The following is a 19,296-nucleotide window of genomic DNA, read 5'->3' as shown; positions in this document are numbered from 1 at the left end:
GTTGTAGCTTAAACTATTCCACAACGCAGCAATCAGGTGTGTGATGTAGTGGAGTGGTTTAGACAAGTTGTACAAATGTTGAGTCTGAGAACTCAGGGATAAGTCAGAGGTTAGCACCTCACTGACTTTTCAGAAACAAGGAGTAACAAGATCAATGCTTGGAAGCTTGGAAAAGATGTGGAAGTATGTGATAGTCGATTTACTGTATTGTCTGCTTGCCCTTTCTTAAGGAAAGGGCAATCCTATTTATGCTAAAGGAGTGTAGTTCTCTCATTTTCCAAGACTTTCCATGATTAACCAGGCTTGGTAACTGTAGTCGACATAAGAGAATCCCATAGAACCATCTCCTAGGTTCCTAGCCTATAGGAAGTGAAAGGAGGTCCAAGGTCAGAGTACCCCTATAGACAAATTATGTCATAGACAAATTATGTCACAGACAAATTATGTCATAACTTAACCAATCTTGTGGGTAACTAAAGAGCGATGACATGTAATGAATCATAGAGGTTCGTAGGAGCTTTTAGAGCTATCGTTCATGCTCCTAGGCCTCTAGTTGGTAGAGATATGTCATGTGGTAGTATGAGTGATGTCATGTAATGAATCATAGAGGGTTGTAGAGATATGCTATGTGGTAATATCGGCCCAGTAACTAAGGAGCGATGACGTGTAATGAATCATAGATGGTTGTAGAAGCTTTTGGAGCTATCGTTCATGTTCCTAGGCCTCTAGTTGATAGAGATATGTCATGTGTAGTATTAGCCTAGTAACTAAGGAGTGATGTCATGTAATAAATCATAGAGGGTTGTAGAGATATGCTATGTGGTCATATCGGCCCAGTAACTAAGGAGCGATGACGTGTAATGAATCATAGATGGTTGTAGCAATCGTTGAGTAGTATTGCTCTTGTTGTTGGTGTGATAAGCCAAAATATGTATAGTGACTTGTAGGTTTGAGGAGGAGATTTCCAAGTTTGTTCTTGAGTTTGATAGCAAACTGAGTGCAACGAATGTCAGTATGACAAGAACGTACACGGAAAAAGAACCTACATGAATTTCAAAAAAGTAACCCAGACACGGAGCCACCAATTGGCTTACGTACAGAAATCATTGACCCGGACGTTACACAGAAGAAACGTAAGGAGAAGGAGGAGGAGGACCGACTGTTAGCCATCGAGGAGAGTGGGTACGTGAACTTTGCAGGCTTGGACTACGACATGATTCACGATGCAAGTGACGGTGGCAGTGATGATCAATCACTACCTGACAATATTGATCTAAATCTTTTTTAATTATTTAATTCTATAATTTATATATATTTACAGCATTGTTACGTTGTCGGTCGTGTTCATGGTCAGTCGTGTCGCGTCGCGAGTCCGCTCCCGTTTCGCCAACCGCCTCCAGGCGGTGGTTTGAGAACCAACGATTATGCATCAAGCTTCGTTCGAAATTGTAGTGGTAGTAGTCTAATGTATTAGTAATGTATTAATAATATATTAGAGGACTGTACTTCTTCTACACTATTAGTCAATTCTCTTTCGTCTCGAATCCTGCTATCTAAACTGAATAACATTATCTAGTTCGAAGTTGTTGTCCCATGGAAGGAGAATCTACAATAACTAAGTGGAGACGTTTTGGGTCAAGCGAGCGCCTACATACAGCTCGCCGTCCTGGTGTAGCCTCGTCCTGATTCGCCAGCCGCCGCTCTCATTGTGGCATAAGATGGCTTCGTCAAGCCACCTCAAACCACAACGCTAGGAGCTGCCGCCGGCCTCATACTTGACAGAGGCATCAGGGAGGTTAATAGGGGGGTACAGGGGGCTTACGGGCAGCAAAGGGTGGAGGAGTAAGGGAGGTGGTCGCTGTCGCTCTTCATGGCGACAGCAGGGCCATCGGCTGTGGGGGACGGTGAGCGTCACGTGGTGGCTTATTAATCACGACAGGGTAGAATTTTCATTGCGGTCAAATTACAGGGTATAATTTTCATTTACCGATAAATAAAATACTGAGTTTGTTATAGGCAATAAGTCTGTAATTTCTTCTGTTTGGCAATATTATATTTCGAAAACCAGGGTCTGTTGGCAGCATGGAAACCAGTGAACCACTGTCCAGTTGTACAGTCTCTCTTCGAAAATACGGGGAGCGGAAGCAACCAAGATATCAATATTCCAACAACACAGCCATAATTAGTTTGCGATTACAACATCTAATCAATGCAACTCTACACTTGATTCGCAGCCGTTTTCTCATCTTTTGATCTTCAATGAACTAATCACTGTCCCTACAGTTGCCAATGGATGACCTGAATGGCCTGGAGTGGTCGGCCGGCTCCAACTCCAGTGGAGGGGCCAGCAAGGTACCCCCAAGACGGACTGGCAGCTACTTCGGGTCTATCTCAACACAGCAACCTACGCCACCTCTGGGAGGCTCTCGGACATCCACGCCCATTTCAGCGCAAAGATCAGGGGCTGCAAATCCAAACCTTATCAGCAAACCCGCAACCGACAGCTTTGCCAACCTCGTCTCCTTTGGCCCCGCCAAAACGGCGACGTTGACGCTCCAGCAACAACAGGAGAAGCTTCTCGCGGAGAAGGCGAAGAAAGAAGAAGAGAAGAGGAAACAATATGACAAGGAGTTTGGAAATACAAGCTTTTGGGATGGCCAGTCTGGAAAGGCTGGTGGGAGGAGTCCGTTTGGGTCGAACGCCCCCGCTACGACATCCCGAAGCCCCGCGCCTCCTACGCCCTCAGCTCCTGTGAATACGAACCCATTCTCGGCGGCAAACCGCGAAAACATTGGCAAGACAAATGGCGAGGAAGAAGATCTGTTCGCGGCTTTCAATGCTGATACAGAAGTCGACAAGTCAAGCTACTATCCGCCACCTTCAGCCTCCCCAGAGACTAGCGCCCCTACACAGGACAGCCAGGCGGATTTAAGCAATCCAGCAGCCTGGAAACAATCGGCGGAGACTGATATGTTAGAGGCGTTTCAAGATGACGACGATCCATTTGGATTAGGCCAGATGCCCCAGCGGGGTAAATCGCCAGCTGTCACCGTGAGCAAGGCTGATGACGACGATGACTTCCTTGGTGACCTCGGAAAACCTGTTGAGGATGTCAGACGCCGTGAAAGAGTACCAACTCCTCAGCAGGCTCCACCCTCACCGGATGAGTCTGAGGGGCCAGTATCTGACGACCCGTGGGACAAAGCCGTGAACGAACTTGTTGATATGGGCTTCAGCGCTGAAAACTCCAGACGGGCTCTGACCGAGAGTGGATCTGGACTTAACATCCAAGCCGCGGTAGGGTGGTTGTTAAATGACGCTCATCGAGTAGCAAAAGAGAAGGCGCAAGGGCGATCAGGTTCTCGCCCAAGCGAACCAAGTCGGGAAGGTAACTCAAGTAGAGCACAAGCTCCCCCAGAGACGTCTAGAAAGGAAGCGATTCCGTCTTGGATGCGGCAAGAGAGAGGCCAATCGCAGACAAGACGTGAGGACAGCCGTTCGCCAGCTAGTGACAGCGACGTGGCCGCAAAGACTGCTGCCGTAGGGAGTAATTTATTCAAAACTGCAAACTCTCTATGGAAAACATCCCAGAAAAGGGTACAAAAAGCCGTTGCTGAATATCAGCAAGATGTAGACCCAAGCCAACCGAAGTGGATGCGTGATACCGGCGCAACAGAGGGACAAAGACCCTCAGCGAAGGGGCCTTTACCGAGTGAACGAGGACGGGGGGAGCCGTCGAGTTCGTCTGTGACAGACGAAGCTTTGATGCTTGAGATCGGGTCTCACCCACCACCAATACGCAACCTTCGAACTGAGCCGAGTGATCGAGCACCATCTTCGACTTCTTCCTCTCGAGGTCCCTCACCGGCAGTTTCTAATGCAACAAGCGGGCGGTCTACACCGTTGCCCAGGTGGCAGCAGGTAACACCAACTTCTGCCATGGATGCTAAATCTCGACTTACCAAACAGGCATTGGAAGAACAGTCAGCGCAAGCATACGTGAGTCCAGCGCGGCGAAAGAAAGCGACACTTTCCCCAAAACCAGCAGAGGAGCCAGATTTGCTTTTTGGAGATTCGAATGGCAAACAACCGAACCTTCCTTCCCGACCTGAACCACCAAGAACAAATGTCCCAGCTACCAAAGCGCCACAAACCAGACAACCAAAACCATCTGCGCCAATCCCCGTACGACCGAAGGCCCCCGAACGAACCATCCCGCCAGTGTCTCCATCAGCTCTGGCGGTGTCCCACCAACATCGTCTGGCTGGCACAGCACATTTTAAACGGGGTGACTACGCCTCAGCTAAAGATTCATACACCCAGTCTCTATCATCCTTACCACAAGGCCACCCTATTACCATCATACTTCTCTGTAACCGCTCACTTACCGCCATCAAGACGGGTGATCCCAAAACCGCAGTCTCTGACGCTGACACAGCGCTCTCTCTAATTGGCCCAAGCCGTGGTAGCAATGAAGTGATAGATCTGCAGGACGAGTCCGCCGCAGACAGTAAGAAAAGCATGACAGAACTCTACGGGAAGGCATTGATGCGGAAGGCGGAAGCCCTTGAACATATGGAGCGCTGGTCTGATGCTGGTGCCGTATGGCGACAAGCTGTGGAGGGTGGTGCTGGCGGTGCGATCGCTATCCAAGGAAGACTACGCTGCGAGAAAGCATTCGCACCTAAATCTAAGGCTCCAACACCACGTCCCCGAGCGACACCTCCGTCTCGCCCTACTGTAGTTAAGGACTCTGAGGCCGTGGCGCGAATGCGGGCTGCCAATGCTGCCGCGGATAAGGCAGATGACGAAAAGTTCGAGCTGAGTGATAGTGTCGACGCGCGAATAGCAGCTTGGCGAGATGGAAGGAGAGATAATCTAAGGGCACTGCTGGGAGGGCTGGATAATGTCCTCTGGGAAGGAAGCGGGTGGAAGAAGGTTGGCATGCATGACTTGATTATGAATGGGAAGGTCAAGATCAACTATATGAAGGCGATCGCCAAGGTCCACCCCGATAAGGTATGCTATTCATATTCTGGCTGGCTGATATTTTCGACTAATACATTTCTTCACAGTTATCACAGGGCGCCAGTACGGAGGTGAAAATGATCAGCTCGGCTGTTTTTTCTACTCTCAATGAGGCGTGGGATAAGTTCAAGGCGGAGAACGGGATGTAATTACGCTGGGACAATATTTTGTAAATAAACAATTGGACGGAACGATTTGAATACTATAGCGTACAGCAGATAAGTTTCAATAGTATTGTTCCCATCTTCGCGTGTCAAGTTCTTTCTTATACCGTACTTCAAGTGATTTGATTCGGGTGGGGGGTCGTAGGGTCCCGCGGACAAACTGTGCACGACCGTCTGGAGAAAGTTGCCGTCTGTTTAAGGTTTTAGCTCACCAACTTGGGAGCTACACGGCATGACGTATACGACGATTGCCCGTGACGAAGAAATGAGCGAGCTAAACATAACAAGGAGCCGGAGGGATAATTCCTGTTGTATTTCATAATTATTTCCATTGCCGGTTCTTACACTTACGGTCATTGCTCATGACAACCTCCACCGCCGTCCTCGTATCTCTGTTTGTTGTCTCTGGCCCCAGCACTTAATCGCAATGGCTTGGCAGGATCAAGCAACCGCCGTGAGCTCAATCGGCTTGCGATTGACGGCTTACGTCTTTCTCAGATGGGTATGAAATCCAGTATGCGCCTTTGAGAAGCTTGATCTAACAAGAAAACCAGATCCCTACTCCCGTATGTCCACCTATCATCTACACGCTGTTCGCCCTTTATATCCCATCGTTTATCGCGTCCTATCTGGGCCGGTCCCAGTATGATATTATCGCGGATGAGGTTGATGTGAAGGTCCACAACACCCAAACAAACGAACAACCACAATCATACGCGGACGCTGTGGCGGGCTCTAGCCCGGATAATGACGACGGGGGTGGCTCTACAGCCGCCCAGGAATATCTTGATGTCGAAGAGATTATCATTCTCGAGAAAAAGGGCCCCAAGATATGGAAGGCTCTCTTGACAGGTCTCCCAAGCCCGACTAGCCGTTTTATATCAATCACAACTTTTCTCATCAATCTGGTACTAGTTCTGGCAGCTACGGATCTGATATACCGTGCGAAGGTGCAATATCCTAGCAACGACCTTTCATTTGCGCGCATTGGATATGTGTCGGATTCGGAGGCGAAGCTACTCGTACGGGAGCCAGATCGAGCCAACCTACCGATATATGTCTCTGTCCGCAACCTGGATTCACACAGTGTCGTGGCAGACTCTGGATGGCGAAGCTATGGACCAATAACTAACCTCAGCAATGACACGGATTACACTTCGACGATTTCTATTCCACTTCCGAGAACCCTAGGAAAAGCTGGAAGGACCAAGTATGAGTATGTGACGTCGAATAACCACAAAGGATTCATTACAAGTGCGCCGAAGATTGGCTATACCAGTGAACCCGATGGAAAGTTTACTTTCTTGACATCTAGTTGCATTATCCCAAGGTTTCCATACAATCCATTCAAACACCCCTTGAGCATCCCAGGATTTAAGCATCTGGCGAGGGTTCTATCATCTTTGGACGCGCAGTTTATGCTCTTCCTCGGAGACTTCATTTACATCGATGTTCCAAAGCGGTTTGGTTACCATGTCGAGGACTATCGCCGCGACTATCGACAAGTCTACGCCTCCCCAGATTGGCCAGCAGTTTCACAGAACCTGAGCTGGATCCACGTCATTGACGACCATGAAATCACCAATGATTTTGATTTAAACACGGCGGACCACGAGACAAGTCTTTACCAAACAGCAATTGAGCCCTGGAATAACTATCAGGGTGCAGTCAATCCCCCAGTCGCCCGCAAGTCCGGTATCTACAACAGGGGCCGAACAGACACTACATACTTTGAGTTCACCCAGGGCCCAGCGACCTTCTTTATGATGGATACTCGGAGGTACAGGGACCTCAATGCCGGTCTACCCGCCAATGACACTGGGAAATCCATGCTAGGAAACGAGCAACTGCAAGATCTACTCGCCTTCCTTGCCCGACCAGTGCCTCGGGGCGTGAGATGGAAGTTCGTGATCAGCAGTGTTCCTTTCACCAAGAACTGGAAGGTCAACAACCTGGATACTTGGGCGGGATTCTTGCATGAACGCCAAAAAATCCTTGAGGCTATGTGGGACGTTGGTCTGAGAGGTGGCGTTGGAGTTGTGGTGTTGTCTGGTGATCGCCATGAGTTCGCCTCTACGGCGTTCCCACCCCCTCTAGGCGGAAAGTGGCCAATTAGTGCAACGGTGCACGAGTTCTCGACGAGTCCTTTGAGCCAGTTTTACTTGCCCATTCCGAGTTATCGGCAGACGGACGATGATGATGTGCTCGTCAAGTAAGTTTCTCAGTTCTATCTTTTGACACATTTTTTAACCTCAGTTTGCAGGTATATCGCAAAAGGAAACTCGAAGTTCGGGTCTGTGACTATTGAAAGCCCAGAAGCTAGTGACCAGAGCCTTCTGAGGTTTAGGCTTTTTGTTGATGGAGAGGAAGCATGGAATTCTATTCTCCTATCTCCTCCCTTGCTGAAAGGAAAAGGAAGGAGCAAGGGTGCGTTGTGGGGTTAGAATAAGACATGGTTAAGAAAATATAGTATAAAATAATAGTCTTGTTGCGCTGTACGACTATATATTGTTGGGCTAAGTGGTCCAATGCCTGCATACATATTGAAGATGATGGGGTGTTAAACGGCATTGAAAGTGAGACTCATGCCGCCTAAAAGTCCGAAGACCGGCTATACTTAATAACAGCGATTACAGCAACTGTAATTTAAGAAAAGGCTTTCAATCACTCAGGGCTACAATCAGTAAGCTAGCTTCTGACAAATGAACCTGAAGAGATAAGCTCTATGCGTTTGAATTGCTGGTATGAATCCTAAGCTATATCCAGCCCGGAATCTTCGTCACGAAAGGCGGTGTACCTTGCGGCAGAGTCGACAAGGCTACCAAATATCCACAAGGTTCCATGGGTCGTAGCCAACCCCTCCAACAACTTCGACCATATGATGCGCATTCTCTTGGCTTGCATTTCCACGAAACTATCTTTTGATATTGACAATACAATATTTCCTTTGGGATAGCTCCACAACCACGACTACGGCCATGTCGACTCAAGCTGATCTGGGCGCCAAGGCCCTCGCAGCCAAAGACTACACCTCCGCCATCACCCATTACACCAACGCTCTTAAAACCGCGAACTCGCCCTTATGGTTCACCAACCGCTCGACTGCATACCACCGTGCCGGACAATATGAGCTCGCCCTCCAGGATGCCGAAGCTGGAGTTTTGGCTGCTCGCCAAAGAGCTCGACGTGAGCTGATTACCGCCGCCCAGATGAGGAGAGCTATTGCACTATACAGCCTGGGACGACTTGGAGATTCGCGCCTCGTGCTAACGTGGGTGAGGAAGCTGAATGAGAAGGAGAAGAGCTTGGGAGTCTGGCAGTTGAAGGTTACCAACGAATATGAGAAGCTGTCTGAGGACGCGGAAGGGAGGAAGGTCACAGTTACGGAGGTGCCTGACGAAGCTAAGTTGCCCGAAGTGGGCAAGACAGTGGCGGTGGAGGAGAAAGGCAAGGCCGTGACTCAGGCTCAGGCTCAGGCTCCTCAGATATCAGTTCCAGCACAGACCCCAAAGGAGAAGATCAGGCACGAGTGGTACCAGTCGAGCGATAAAGTTACGATTACGATCTTTGCAAAGGGTATCCCAAAGGAGAAGGCCGAAGTTACTATTGCTGAAGACTCTGTAAGTTTCTGATTCAACATCCTTCATCGAATTGCAAACTAATCCCATGCAGGTCGAAGTCAACTTCCCGATGGGCGCGAATAGTAGCTATAATTACACCCTTGACAATCTTTACGAGCGCATCAACCCCTCAGAGAGCACATCTTCCATAACTCCCAATAAACTCGAAATCACGCTGCACAAAACCAGCGGCACAAAGTGGCCAGCTCTGGAGAGTGCAACACGAGTCCCAGCCTCTGTCACCAAAGACGACACCAAGGAACCCTCCCCTCCAACTTCCGCTACCACCGCCGAAAAGCCCCCCTCATATCCCACTTCATCAAAGCACGGGCCCAAGAACTGGGATGCCCTCGCTAGCAGCGCCCTAGCCTCCGAGTCTATGGGTGATAATAATCTCGGTGGGGACGACGACGATGAGGCGGACCCATTGCACGGGTTCTTCAAGAAGCTGTATAAAGATGCGGACCCGGACACGAAGAGGGCGATGATGAAGAGCTATACTGAGAGCAACGGAACAGCACTGAGCACGAATTGGGCGGATGTCAAGAAGAAGCCAGTGGAGACGAATCCGCCAGAAGGGGTGGAGGCTAAAAGCTGGGGAAAGTAGGGGAATGTTCATGAGCAGTGGCATGTGGGTATGATGGACTGATACTATTGTATCGTGGAAATGACAGACAAAATGGGGATCTGACCGTCTGATCATCAAAGAATTACAGAGAGAAACAAAATGGAGTATCCTGGGCGTTCTATACCTTCCGGTAGCACACAATTAGCAAAAGGGGAATAATACAACTTGAACAAGTCAAATTACAGTGCCATTTCACGATTGTTATAGCAAAGAATTCTAATAGCTTCAATCATAACGCCTTCTATTACAGTACATATGCAAATATGCTACATACATCCCCAACTTTACTATGCGTAACAAAGACCCTGAGCACTCCCCAATGTAGCAGGCTCGAAAAAGGGCAACCTCCCAAAATGTCAAATGCAGCTACAGAATGCTCGAAGCAGCTTTCTGGCGCAACAAAATTCCAAATTTCATCAATCATACACCGCGCCCTTTCCACCATCCAGGACAACGACCTCTCCAAATTAAAACTGGAAAATCAAACAGTCGACAAATCTATTGCCATAAGAAAAGTACAACGAGCTCCACGAGTGACGTGAAGCGATGATTCAGAGGGCAAACTCTGAATGCTAGTGGATATTTTGATGCGTTGCCTAGGGTATAAATTCAAATGCTATGCGAGTTTTTTGTATGCAAGGCGAGCAAATGTTGTAAGGTCGACAATAACGCAGACATTGGTTAGTACAAGAGCTCGAGCTGGGTTGCTAGAATCATAGTGCCCCCCAGCGATTACGAAGCCCATCTGCCCAACGTCCATAAAGAACGTCGGCAAGTTGTTTTGTGTGTTCCATTCCGGGTGTGACTTGCCCGGGTAGGTTGTGCATCTTTTCATTCCACTCCCTATCGGCGACTTGCATCGACTCACGTCGCTGGCGGTGGCTTCGAAGATGCGGGTTGTTTTGAGCCATGACTAGCTTGGGGCCTGGTGAGACCTGGGCCTGAGATGACTTTCGGGGGGTGCACACAGGAGTCTGATCTTTCGATGGTGATGCTGATGGTAAGAATCGCAGTTTTGGATCCGCCTGAACTTTCTCGAGCATGAGTTTCAGCAGCTGAACTTCTCCATCTGGGTCAATCGCATCAAAGGCACTCCAGGCGTCTGCAAGACGTGAGAGAGCCTCGCGCTTTTTCTGACTGCTTGTCTGTGCATGTACTTCCTGGAATGAAGGATCGACAGCCTTATTATAGGCTCTGCGACCCAACTGCGCCTCCTTGCTGATAGTTTCCACAGTTGGCGGCCGGTTCTCGTCCCGGATCTCAATGGATGAATCGACTACTCCCGCAGTTGAGTTATCCGAAACACGGCGGAAGAGACGGACTGTGGAGCCACTGTTGCCAAAGTTCATATCTGGCTGTAGTGGCCTCTTAGGGAATGTGTTCTTTGAAGACTTGGTCGGGGTTAACGGCAGCTGCATGATCGACGGCTGCTTCTGAACTGTGCGGCGTCTCACAGTGCCTGGCGAAGGAGATGACATCGTCAGTGGAGCATCTTTGAGGTCTAGACGTCGCAGAGCTTCCTCTGCCCCAGTCTGTCCATTTTGAATATTGCCTGGTATAACGGACAGCTTCCTCCTCTTTGAGGTAGATTTGTGAATTGACTTTGCCTTCACGGTGTCAAACACCCAGGCATCTGAGTCGTCCTTAGGTGTCATTGAGGTCAATACCTCCTCATAAAATCTTGGGTGAGATGGGCGGTTCCGGCCTCCATCCCATTCCTGCTTTCTTTCCACCAATTCTTGCAAAGCTTCGACTCTCCCTGCAGATCGGATGAATTTGTGCTTTAACAGTTCCTTTGCCGATGGACGTTTGCCGCACTCCTTGACCAAGCATTGCGCTACAAAATCTTTGAATTCGCGACTGTGGTTGTTCCCTTCAAGCCTAGGTGCTGGCGCTTTTGGTATAAGAAACAGCACCTTCATCGGATGTGTGCTGGCATTGGGGGGTTCGCCATTCACCAACTCCATTGCAGTAATTCCGAGAGACCAAATATCTGCTTTGAAGTCATAACCAGCCTGCTGGATGACTTCAGGGGCCATCCAGAATGGCGTCCCTACAAAGGTATTTCTTTGCGATTTGATATTGGTGAGTTGCGCTGCAACCCCGAAATCTGCCAATTTAACCTTTCCAGTCGAGGACAACAATATGTTTGCGGCCTTTATATCTCTGTGGATCTTGCCTTCTTGGTGGAGATAATCAAGCCCGAGAAGCAGTTCGCGGCAAATGATTGCAATGTGAGCTTCGTGGACCGGGCCTGGTTTTAGCTGCAACAAGTCAGCATTCAGTATTCAGATAATCATGTCAGCTTGGAACGAACCAAGTCTAAGCAAGATCCACCACCCAAGTACTCCATAACAATCCACAATTTATGGCCGCGGAGAAAGCTCTCTTTATATTGTGTAACAAAGGGGCTGGCACAAGTGCTGAGCACCGAGATCTCTTGCTGAATTTCCTGTATATCATCCTCGCTCGATTCGAGATCAATCTACGCAGAAGCAGTCAGTTTCGACAACTTTTCTTCATGGTGAACGTCGCCCTAACGTGTTTGATAGCAACAATCTCTCCTGTTGCCCTCTCAATGGCTTTATATACTACTCCAAAGCTCCCACCTGTACTTGTAAGTAACTCCTATTGTCTGGTGGATTCATGGTTGCTCACTGCCCAATTCCTCCAGCACCTGGTATTGGCTGCCAGCCGCATCATCAGACATCGTTGCTAGGGTGGTGTTCAGGGGAAGCGTAAGATTTCAATAGGAAGTAGCAATTGCGTGACTTTCCAGTAGCCAGCAAAGAGAAACGAAGAGCACAATTGCACAGTATTCTCTCTGTTTGCAACTGGAATTGCTGGAGAGGAAGCTGCGTTTGAGCTGGATAGGTGGAAGTGGATCGATCTATGATCATGTAAACACTGATTGCCCCAGCCAACGAACTAAGCCCGGACCATCAAATGCTCCGAAGTCGACGAAGACGTTAACCCACGAATCTTTGATGGTCTTGATGTCAGAAGCTCGTGTCTTAAAGGTTATTATGTCTTAAATGGTAGAACTGTTTTGAATCCCTATGGTAACTCTTTTACTGCGACCCTGAAAATCGCCAGTCAAAGACAGTGTCCTCGAGTTGCTGGGTGCGATTATCCGATAACGTTCTGGTTGCCATGTCAACCGTGACATGTTCCAGTTGGTCGAAATCAGTGACGGTATCCAAACATACAGCAACCGAAAAGTTTCAATACTGCAAGCACTATTGCGCTTAAATGCCTGGACTCCAATATCACAACCAGCCAAATGGTAACAGACAGCTCTATTTGCACAAACGTCTTTCGCGACTGTTTGATCGGTGGTGCTAGATTCTTTCTATCCATCTCCCGAACAATATACATGGACAACTAAGAAAACGCCTTTCGTCGACAAATGGTCGTTGGCACGGGAGATACTAGGTGCGGTACATACCGCAAGTGTTAGAACCTCCTTGTGGTTTGCGCGCCTACAACTATACAAAGCGAGAAAAAAACCCATAGCAGAATGGCTCTTGAACCGCCTGGGCTTCCATCGCGCTTTCCATGTTGGTGTCGAGCTGTGTACTCTTGGGGCGGAGAGGTGAGTCCTACAGCTCCTATTTATGTCACAACAACCGGATACTAATTTCATTATGTGCAGTCAAAACGAGACCTAGGGTTTATAGAAGGAGACCTCATAGAATGCCTCAATGCAGGGGACGGATCATGGTGGATGGGGAGGCTGCGGCGAGACAAGCGCGTGATGGGGCTTTTCCCATCAAACTTCGTACAAGTTCTGGACGACAGCTTTCAGCCAGCAAGTAGAGCTACAAGCCCTATGCCAGATCGATCCCCAAGCCCAAACCCATACAACCCACAAGCGCCAAAGGCAGCCAAGGAGAAACCATTTAGAAAGCCGTTCCAAGCATATGCAGCTCCCGATTTAGCAGCTCAAAAAAGAGCTGAACTGAAAAAACAAGAAAGCATAAGCATAGCAAAGCCGAAGCCCTCACCTTCAAAATCGATCCATGGCAGGATCGGTTATGTGCCCTCACCGAAACAAATCGGAGGCTATGGCGCACGAGCATCACCTCAAAACCCTCAACCTACGCAGGAATCCCGTTATCGGGCCCCATCACCCTACGCGCAACCTACACATGAACCTTATTCTCGGGCCCCATCGCCATATGCGCAACCTGCGCACCAGTCCTACTCTCGGGCTCCATCACCATGCCCACCAATGACTTACCAAGAACCCCCGCGCCAAACATCCCCCTATGCGCCACCTACCTATGAAACCCACCCTCGAGGCCCTTCACCTCGCCCGCAATCTGCTTATCAAGCATACTCGCGGCAACCTTCACCTTGCCCACCAGCTGATCCTTACGACAATTATAGAGCGCCTTCACCTTTCCCAGATAATTCATATCAGCCAAATCAGTCGGAAATGCCGTCGAATTCGAACCGCCCAAGAAGAGACTCTTCTCCGCCTCCGCTGCCTCCGCCGCATAGGCACACATATGCTCCTCATACAACTGACAGCGAGCCGTATCAGAATCAATCGAATAACTATCATACCCCACGTGCGACAAGCCCCTGCCCTCCTTCTCCTGGCGCGACTGGTCTTACGCCATCGCCCCTCAGGAATGCAATGGATGATGTCATGTCGTCTTTAGAAGGTATGGGACTTTCGAGAGAAACTGAGACACCGGAGCCACCTTTAGATCCATGGTCACCGGAAGCCTTTGATGAGACATATTCAAGAGCCTCCAGGCGAAACGGAGCTCACAGGCCAGCAACATCTATGGACGATTATAGCGCAAATCAACAATTTGATGGGCAATTCCAAGATCCTCAACTACAAGACAATGAAGCCCCGCAGCTTAGCAATTACGTGCAACGAATGGAGAGTAGGCTCAGGCAACGCCACCCCCGGAACTCAGACGAGAGTAGTGTAAATTCAAGTATGCGACCTCCAACAGTTCCGCCGAAGTTCTCGTCAGTGAGCCGGCCGCAATCTTCTATGGCTGATCTTGCTCAATTTCAGGACAGGCCAAAATCTTCTATGGCGGGAGCGTTTGGTGAGCATCAGACATTACGGCACAAAGCTTCATCTTTCGGAACTCAGGAAGCCAGAAAATTGCGACACCGGAAATCTGCATACGAGGTTGGGAAACAAATGCTGGGAAGGACCTTCACAGCAAATTCTACATCGACAAACTCATCCTCTGGGGTTCAAAGCACAACAACAAACGAAAGCGCAAGCACTCAACTAACAGACAGGAGTATTATGAGCGGCCACTCTGCTGGTGCATTTAGCGCCACTAGTGCTGGGAGTCTTGCTAGAAAGAAAGACTCTTTTCACGTAAGAACTAGAAGTGCACTCGGAATGCGAGGCAATGATTTTGCGGCCATTCAAAACGGTTTCGAGCAAGAGAGCCGGTCTCAGACTCCCATTAGCGGAGTTACTTACCACAGCAGTCATGCATCGGGGCCTCCAAGGGCACAATCACAAATGGGGTATAATGCCGACTCTTCCGGCGCACTTGGAGGACTTATGGCCCCAAAGCCCAAGAAAAGCGGCTTCTTTAAGAAGATAATCGAGTCTGCAAAAACCGGCGCAGCAAGTACTCGGAAGACCATTGTTACGGGAGAAGCTTCTCGTCCACTGTCGTCACGGAGTATTCTGCCAAACGGTGTTACTGCCATTGCTGGAGGGCTGGGCAGCGACCAAGGAAGCAATGGCCAAGACAGGGACGGTTCAGGTGCCGACTGGGTCCAGGTCCGCCGGGATGTAAATCGATCCAATTCTCTCAGCCGTATTGAGCGCCTGGAGAGAAAAGAACGGTGTCAGATGATGGACTATGCTGCTATAAGCCCCGTTGACGAACTTTACGATACAACTCAGGGCGATGAAGCCGGGGATGGAACGGCAGTGATGGAGCCAACAAACTATCAAACTGTCAATTTAAGTTTGGTCGACAAGAACTCAAGATTCATCGGCAACTTACCGCAAACGATGAACCCAAGCAGCCTCGCCACCGGCTATATCTGTAGGCCATACAGAAGCGATGTGCAGCGACTTAGAGCTATCTTTACCTGGGTTGCTGAAAAGATTTCATGGGAAGAAGATTTCGATGGGGATGACCCTGTTAACTCGAGGAGAGTAATCCAGTCGAAACGAGGCAGCCCAGAGGAAGTATCGGTTTTGGTCATGGAAATGTGTTCTGCTGTTGGCATTCACTGTGAAGTTGTCCGTGGTTACCTGAAGTCTCCAGGAGAAGCATCGGAGGTTGGGCTTGTTCCCAGATCCAATCACTGGTGGAACACAGTACTCGTTGACAACGAATGGCGAATGATGGACTGTTCTCTTGCAAGCTCGACGAATCCACTCCGGAGCCTTTACTCCAGCACAGGACCAACATTTGCGGAATCCTGGTACTTCCTTGCCCGCCCAATGGAGATCTGCTGGACTCATGTCCCAGAGCATCATCAGCATCAACATCTCTCTCCACCTGTCGCCCACGATGTCTTACTGGCACTTCCCTGTGCCTGTCCTCCATTCTTCAAGAACGACATGCAGATGCAAGATTTCAATACGTCTCTACTCAGGCTAGAAAATCTCGAGCTTGCTCAGGTCAGGTTCACTGTTCCAGCAGATGTAGAGTGCGTTGCAGAAGTCGAAACTCGCGCCTTCAAGCGCGATATCGATGGTGACGTTTTCGAATCTGGCGAGATTGTTAAGAAGCGTGCATTAGCACAGGCGGAATGGGTTAGGGGTACCAAGCAGTATACTATCAAGGCCCTTCTCCCAGGCGATGAGGGGTCCGGCAACCTCAAGATCTATGCGGGCAAGAGAGGCCTTATGCACAGCATAAAGGATATCCCTCATCCGATTGCTCTTTCTCTACCAATCAATCACACTGGAAGCAATCCAGCTTACGAATTCTTGGTCCGACATCCCACGCCACATGCTCAACGCCACGATTTATATGTTGCGCAACCGCAATGCCAACTGCTTGCTATAAACAATACCTTCGTATTTGCGATCCGCCAACACCCGTCGTCTATCGTGGCTATCCAAGGGACTATGTCGCCAGTTCCATACTCTCGACCCGAGAGCGCAATGAGCCTGACCGCCTCGTCAGCTTCTGGTTCGAACCCAAGCACATATGCTTCAAAGAAGCCAGCCAAACTGGCTATCCAGTCGCCAAGCGGGAAGGTATTGAGACTCATGAGAAAAGAAGATTGTGGTGGCGGTGTGGGAACTGGAGGTTCGACTGAAATAGGGGATGGTGGTGTCTGGGAGACCATTATTAAGTGTGGGGAGAAAGGCGTTTGGAGGGGATTGGTACTTGCGGATAGAAGTGCGCGTTGGTGCGTTTTTGCTGAGTGGACTTGTGCTTGATGAAATTTTTAGGCTTCATGGTAGGTTTGGGCACATCTTTAAAACGGCTGGGTGGGGGGGCATTTGGAGTTTGAAGTATTGCATTTTGGGATGGTTAGAGTGTGTTGTATAATAGACGTCTGTTTGGCACAATTAGTGCCTACTGAATATGAAGAGGACAATAAGAATTCTACGTTCGAGAACCTGTGGTACCATTTCTAGAGCTTCCATGTGAATATCACCCTGCCCTAGAGTGCTGTAATCCCCACCATCGTCAACGCCTACTCAAATATAATTATGATGCTATGGAAGCACACGAACGCCTACGCCACGAAGCAGAACGAAGAAGAGAAGGGACACCAGTTCCACGACCATTAGAACACGTTTTCTCATTATCCCTAATAAACTCCATACACGCCGACGCTACGTAAACCCAACCACAATGCCAGATATTGTTACCATCCTCACTCCCACGTCTTATTGTGAAATAGCGCCTCACAAACCTAGCATCCTCCGGCATCCGTCCCTAACCCTCTGCTCGTACTCTGCCCTATGCTCCCTCCATTGCTTCGCAGCCTCCACATTCGCAGGACTCTCGTCGTTCGGCTCCGCTAGCATGCTCATCACTGAGATTAAGATCTTCTCCACACTCTGGATTGGCGACCAACGCTCGGATGCATGCTCGTAGTGGTTCGGGTCGTCTCCCGGGGGGTGTAGAATCGAGATGCAGACCAGCCCGCTTGGATATACTACATATTGTAAGCTTTTATCCCCATCACCCTCTTAAGCCCGTAGCAAAACCACCACTCCACAAGCTCGATTCTCCAGTGGTAAAGAGACTAGACTGTAACTAACCATTAGGATGCCAGACCTCGCCGATGAATTTCATGGACGGTGGCGCGAGCGGGTAATCTTTCGGGAACTTGAGCTCAGCAGGGAATACACCGCCCTCGAATGGCGTCCCCTCGGGCCCTTGGATCAGCGCTTCCCAGTGTAGGAGGTCTTCTTCGGAGACGGGGCCTGCGGTGATGCCTTCTGGTGGGTTGTTGGTCAAGGCGCGGTATTCTTGGAGAAGGCGGCGATGGGCCGTTGAGGTCGCCATGATGGCCGGGTCTTCGCGGTATAGGTTCGACTATGGCAGACTTTCCGGGGTGAGGCTGCTTGGGTTCGCCGTAACTTTACAGAGCGTGAAGAGTGAGTTGTATTATCAGAGATAGGTTGTAGTGTTGAAGTGTGGAGAGCTTGACCTCGGAAGCCGGTGGGCCAATTCCGGGATGGGGTAGTCAGATAGGATACGAGGAGTCGAATCGCGCGATAAGAGCACCCAGACTTTGGAGCTGCCAATTACCCCTCCAGGCCCACCCCACTCGGACAGTTCTTCTCCGTTCACTCTCCGACTAACTTGTCACAACAAAAACTTCAATAATCTCGAATATGTCTTCGCCTCTTCGCATTGGGTTTGTGCCTGAGCACTTCTCAACCCCGCTCTACTTTGCGCAGAAACACTTCGGCCTTGATGCCACGCTGATTCCTTTCCCGTCGGGAACGGGACATATGATAACTGCCCTCAGGGCTGGGGAAATAGATGTTGGAATTGGACTTACGGAAGGTTGGGTTGCGGGGCTTGGGAAGGGAGATATGGAGGGGGATGGAGGTTATAGGATTGTAGGAACCTACGTTGACTCCCCGTTATGTCCGTCATCCCCCGTCTCTCTTATCCGTTCCCCGGCGTAGCTGTAGTGTCCAAGGATTCAGAATATGGCACAAGCTGACCGAAAGTTCTAGGCTGGGCCGTCTCCACTGGCGCACAACGTAACGACATCCAAAGCATCGCCGACCTAAAAGACTCCAAGATTGGCGTCTCACGAATCGGTTCCGGAAGCTATGTCATGGGAACCGTCCTCGCCGACCAACAAGGCTGGCTCACCCCCGGCACCCCCCCTTTCACATTCACGCCCCTCCAAACATTTGCCAAGCTCCGCGAGGGCGTCAATGATAAAACCGTCGACTTCTTCATGTGGGAGCACTTTACGAGCAAGCGGTATTACGATAATGGCGAGATCAAAAGGGTCGGGGAGATATACACCCCATGGTCGAGTTGGTTGATTGTTGCGTCAACGAGCATTGGCGAGACGGACTCGAGACTAAAGGAGTTGTTTGAGAGTCTTGATAAGGGTGTTAAGCACTTTTTGGAGAATGAGGAGGAGGCGGTGAGGTATATATACACGTTGCTGGATTACTCCGAGGATGATGCGAGGGAGTGGTTGAAGACGGTCAAATTCACAAATGGTATTAGAGGTGCCGATGAGGCGTTGGTGGGGAAAGTGAGGGATACATTGTTGAAAGCCGAGGTGGTCGATGAAAGCGGTTTGAGAGCTCAACAGATGGTCGCTATCAAGAGATGAGTGGAGCGGTCTAGAAATGTTATCCCAAGTCCATAGGGCATGTGAGAGAAAAAATTGCAGTAGTACTCAT

At 49.6% G+C, this 19,296-nt stretch overlaps 7 protein-coding genes across 7 annotated transcripts; 5 read left to right on the top strand and 2 right to left on the bottom strand.

The window, feature by feature from the left end:
- The first annotated feature begins 2,000 nt into the window (after nucleotides 1-2,000).
- Nucleotides 2,001-5,279, top strand: VC83_01781 (uncharacterized protein). Its single transcript, XM_024465455.1, has 2 exons — nucleotides 2,001-5,019; nucleotides 5,076-5,279. Exons 1-2 carry the CDS (start codon nucleotides 2,290-2,292, stop codon nucleotides 5,175-5,177), a joined length of 2,832 nt encoding a protein of 943 aa, XP_024327290.1. The 5' UTR covers nucleotides 2,001-2,289; the 3' UTR covers nucleotides 5,178-5,279.
- Nucleotides 5,280-5,345: 66 nt separating this feature from the next.
- Nucleotides 5,346-7,910, top strand: VC83_01780 (uncharacterized protein). The gene is made up of 3 exons (XM_024465454.1): nucleotides 5,346-5,694; nucleotides 5,747-7,404; nucleotides 7,456-7,910. The coding sequence occupies exons 1-3, from the start codon at nucleotides 5,620-5,622 to the stop codon at nucleotides 7,634-7,636; spliced, it is 1,914 nt and encodes a 637-aa protein (XP_024327291.1). The 5' UTR covers nucleotides 5,346-5,619; the 3' UTR covers nucleotides 7,637-7,910.
- VC83_01779 (uncharacterized protein) lies at nucleotides 7,889-9,653 on the top strand. Its single transcript, XM_024465453.1, has 2 exons — nucleotides 7,889-8,812; nucleotides 8,865-9,653. Exons 1-2 carry the CDS (start codon nucleotides 8,171-8,173, stop codon nucleotides 9,417-9,419), a joined length of 1,197 nt encoding a protein of 398 aa, XP_024327443.1. The 5' UTR covers nucleotides 7,889-8,170; the 3' UTR covers nucleotides 9,420-9,653.
- Nucleotide 9,654: 1 nt separating this feature from the next.
- Nucleotides 9,655-12,500, bottom strand: VC83_01778 (uncharacterized protein). The gene is made up of 4 exons (XM_024465452.1): nucleotides 12,099-12,500; nucleotides 11,982-12,049; nucleotides 11,758-11,925; nucleotides 9,655-11,704 (listed from the first exon to the last, which is right to left on the bottom strand). The coding sequence occupies exons 1-4, from the start codon at nucleotides 12,148-12,150 to the stop codon at nucleotides 10,154-10,156; spliced, it is 1,839 nt and encodes a 612-aa protein (XP_024327442.1). The 5' UTR covers nucleotides 12,151-12,500; the 3' UTR covers nucleotides 9,655-10,153.
- CYK3 (cytokinesis protein 3) lies at nucleotides 12,487-17,025 on the top strand. Its single transcript, XM_024465451.1, has 2 exons — nucleotides 12,487-13,035; nucleotides 13,096-17,025. The coding sequence occupies exons 1-2, from the start codon at nucleotides 12,961-12,963 to the stop codon at nucleotides 16,840-16,842; spliced, it is 3,822 nt and encodes a 1,273-aa protein (XP_024327447.1). The 5' UTR covers nucleotides 12,487-12,960; the 3' UTR covers nucleotides 16,843-17,025.
- Nucleotides 17,026-18,227, bottom strand: UBC7 (E2 ubiquitin-conjugating protein ubc7). The gene is made up of 2 exons (XM_024465450.1): nucleotides 17,677-18,227; nucleotides 17,026-17,570 (listed from the first exon to the last, which is right to left on the bottom strand). Exons 1-2 carry the CDS (start codon nucleotides 17,921-17,923, stop codon nucleotides 17,317-17,319), a joined length of 501 nt encoding a protein of 166 aa, XP_024327446.1. The 5' UTR covers nucleotides 17,924-18,227; the 3' UTR covers nucleotides 17,026-17,316.
- VC83_01775 (uncharacterized protein) lies at nucleotides 18,228-19,294 on the top strand. Its single transcript, XM_024465449.1, has 2 exons — nucleotides 18,228-18,514; nucleotides 18,607-19,294. Exons 1-2 carry the CDS (start codon nucleotides 18,256-18,258, stop codon nucleotides 19,224-19,226), a joined length of 879 nt encoding a protein of 292 aa, XP_024327445.1. The 5' UTR covers nucleotides 18,228-18,255; the 3' UTR covers nucleotides 19,227-19,294.
- Nucleotides 19,295-19,296: the final 2 nt, after the last annotated feature.

The sequence above is a fragment of the Pseudogymnoascus destructans genome (genome assembly GCF_001641265.1).
Source record: "Pseudogymnoascus destructans isolate 20631-21 unplaced genomic scaffold scaffold_3, whole genome shotgun sequence".
Taxonomy (NCBI): domain Eukaryota; kingdom Fungi; phylum Ascomycota; class Leotiomycetes; order Thelebolales; family Thelebolaceae; genus Pseudogymnoascus; species Pseudogymnoascus destructans.
Note: the sequence above shows the minus strand (reverse complement) of the source record. Positions and strands in the feature narration are given on the sequence as shown.

What these genes read in the sequence shown, in the direction of transcription:
- VC83_01779 (XM_024465453.1), top strand. Translation starts at nt 8,171, where the DNA reads ATGTCGACTCAAGCTGATCTGGGCGCCAAGGCCCTCGCAGCCAAAGAC. An exon ending in TTACTATTGCTGAAGACTCT is followed by an intron (nt 8,813 to 8,864) that starts GTAAGTTTCTGA and finishes AATCCCATGCAG; the next exon opens with GTCGAAGTCAACTTCCCGAT.
- VC83_01780 (XM_024465454.1), top strand. Translation starts at nt 5,620, where the DNA reads ATGGCTTGGCAGGATCAAGCAACCGCCGTGAGCTCAATCGGCTTGCGA. An exon ending in CTTACGTCTTTCTCAGATGG is followed by an intron (nt 5,695 to 5,746) that starts GTATGAAATCCA and finishes CAAGAAAACCAG; the next exon opens with ATCCCTACTCCCGTATGTCC. An exon ending in GATGATGATGTGCTCGTCAA is followed by an intron (nt 7,405 to 7,455) that starts GTAAGTTTCTCA and finishes CTCAGTTTGCAG; the next exon opens with GTATATCGCAAAAGGAAACT.
- CYK3 (XM_024465451.1), top strand. Translation starts at nt 12,961, where the DNA reads ATGGCTCTTGAACCGCCTGGGCTTCCATCGCGCTTTCCATGTTGGTGT. An exon ending in TGTACTCTTGGGGCGGAGAG is followed by an intron (nt 13,036 to 13,095) that starts GTGAGTCCTACA and finishes CATTATGTGCAG; the next exon opens with TCAAAACGAGACCTAGGGTT.
- VC83_01778 (XM_024465452.1), bottom strand. Translation starts at nt 12,150, where the DNA reads ATGTCTGATGATGCGGCTGGCAGCCAATACCAGGTGCTGGAGGAATTG. An exon ending in GGTGCTGGAGGAATTGGGCA is followed by an intron (nt 12,050 to 12,098) that starts GTGAGCAACCAT and finishes TTACAAGTACAG; the next exon opens with GTGGGAGCTTTGGAGTAGTA. An exon ending in GTGGATCTTGCTTAGACTTG is followed by an intron (nt 11,705 to 11,757) that starts GTTCGTTCCAAG and finishes GACTTGTTGCAG; the next exon opens with CTAAAACCAGGCCCGGTCCA.
- UBC7 (XM_024465450.1), bottom strand. Translation starts at nt 17,923, where the DNA reads ATGGCGACCTCAACGGCCCATCGCCGCCTTCTCCAAGAATACCGCGCC. An exon ending in CGAGGTCTGGCATCCTAATG is followed by an intron (nt 17,571 to 17,676) that starts GTTAGTTACAGT and finishes TACAATATGTAG; the next exon opens with TATATCCAAGCGGGCTGGTC.
- VC83_01781 (XM_024465455.1), top strand. Translation starts at nt 2,290, where the DNA reads ATGGATGACCTGAATGGCCTGGAGTGGTCGGCCGGCTCCAACTCCAGT. An exon ending in CCAAGGTCCACCCCGATAAG is followed by an intron (nt 5,020 to 5,075) that starts GTATGCTATTCA and finishes ATTTCTTCACAG; the next exon opens with TTATCACAGGGCGCCAGTAC.
- VC83_01775 (XM_024465449.1), top strand. Translation starts at nt 18,256, where the DNA reads ATGTCTTCGCCTCTTCGCATTGGGTTTGTGCCTGAGCACTTCTCAACC. An exon ending in CTACGTTGACTCCCCGTTAT is followed by an intron (nt 18,515 to 18,606) that starts GTCCGTCATCCC and finishes CGAAAGTTCTAG; the next exon opens with GCTGGGCCGTCTCCACTGGC.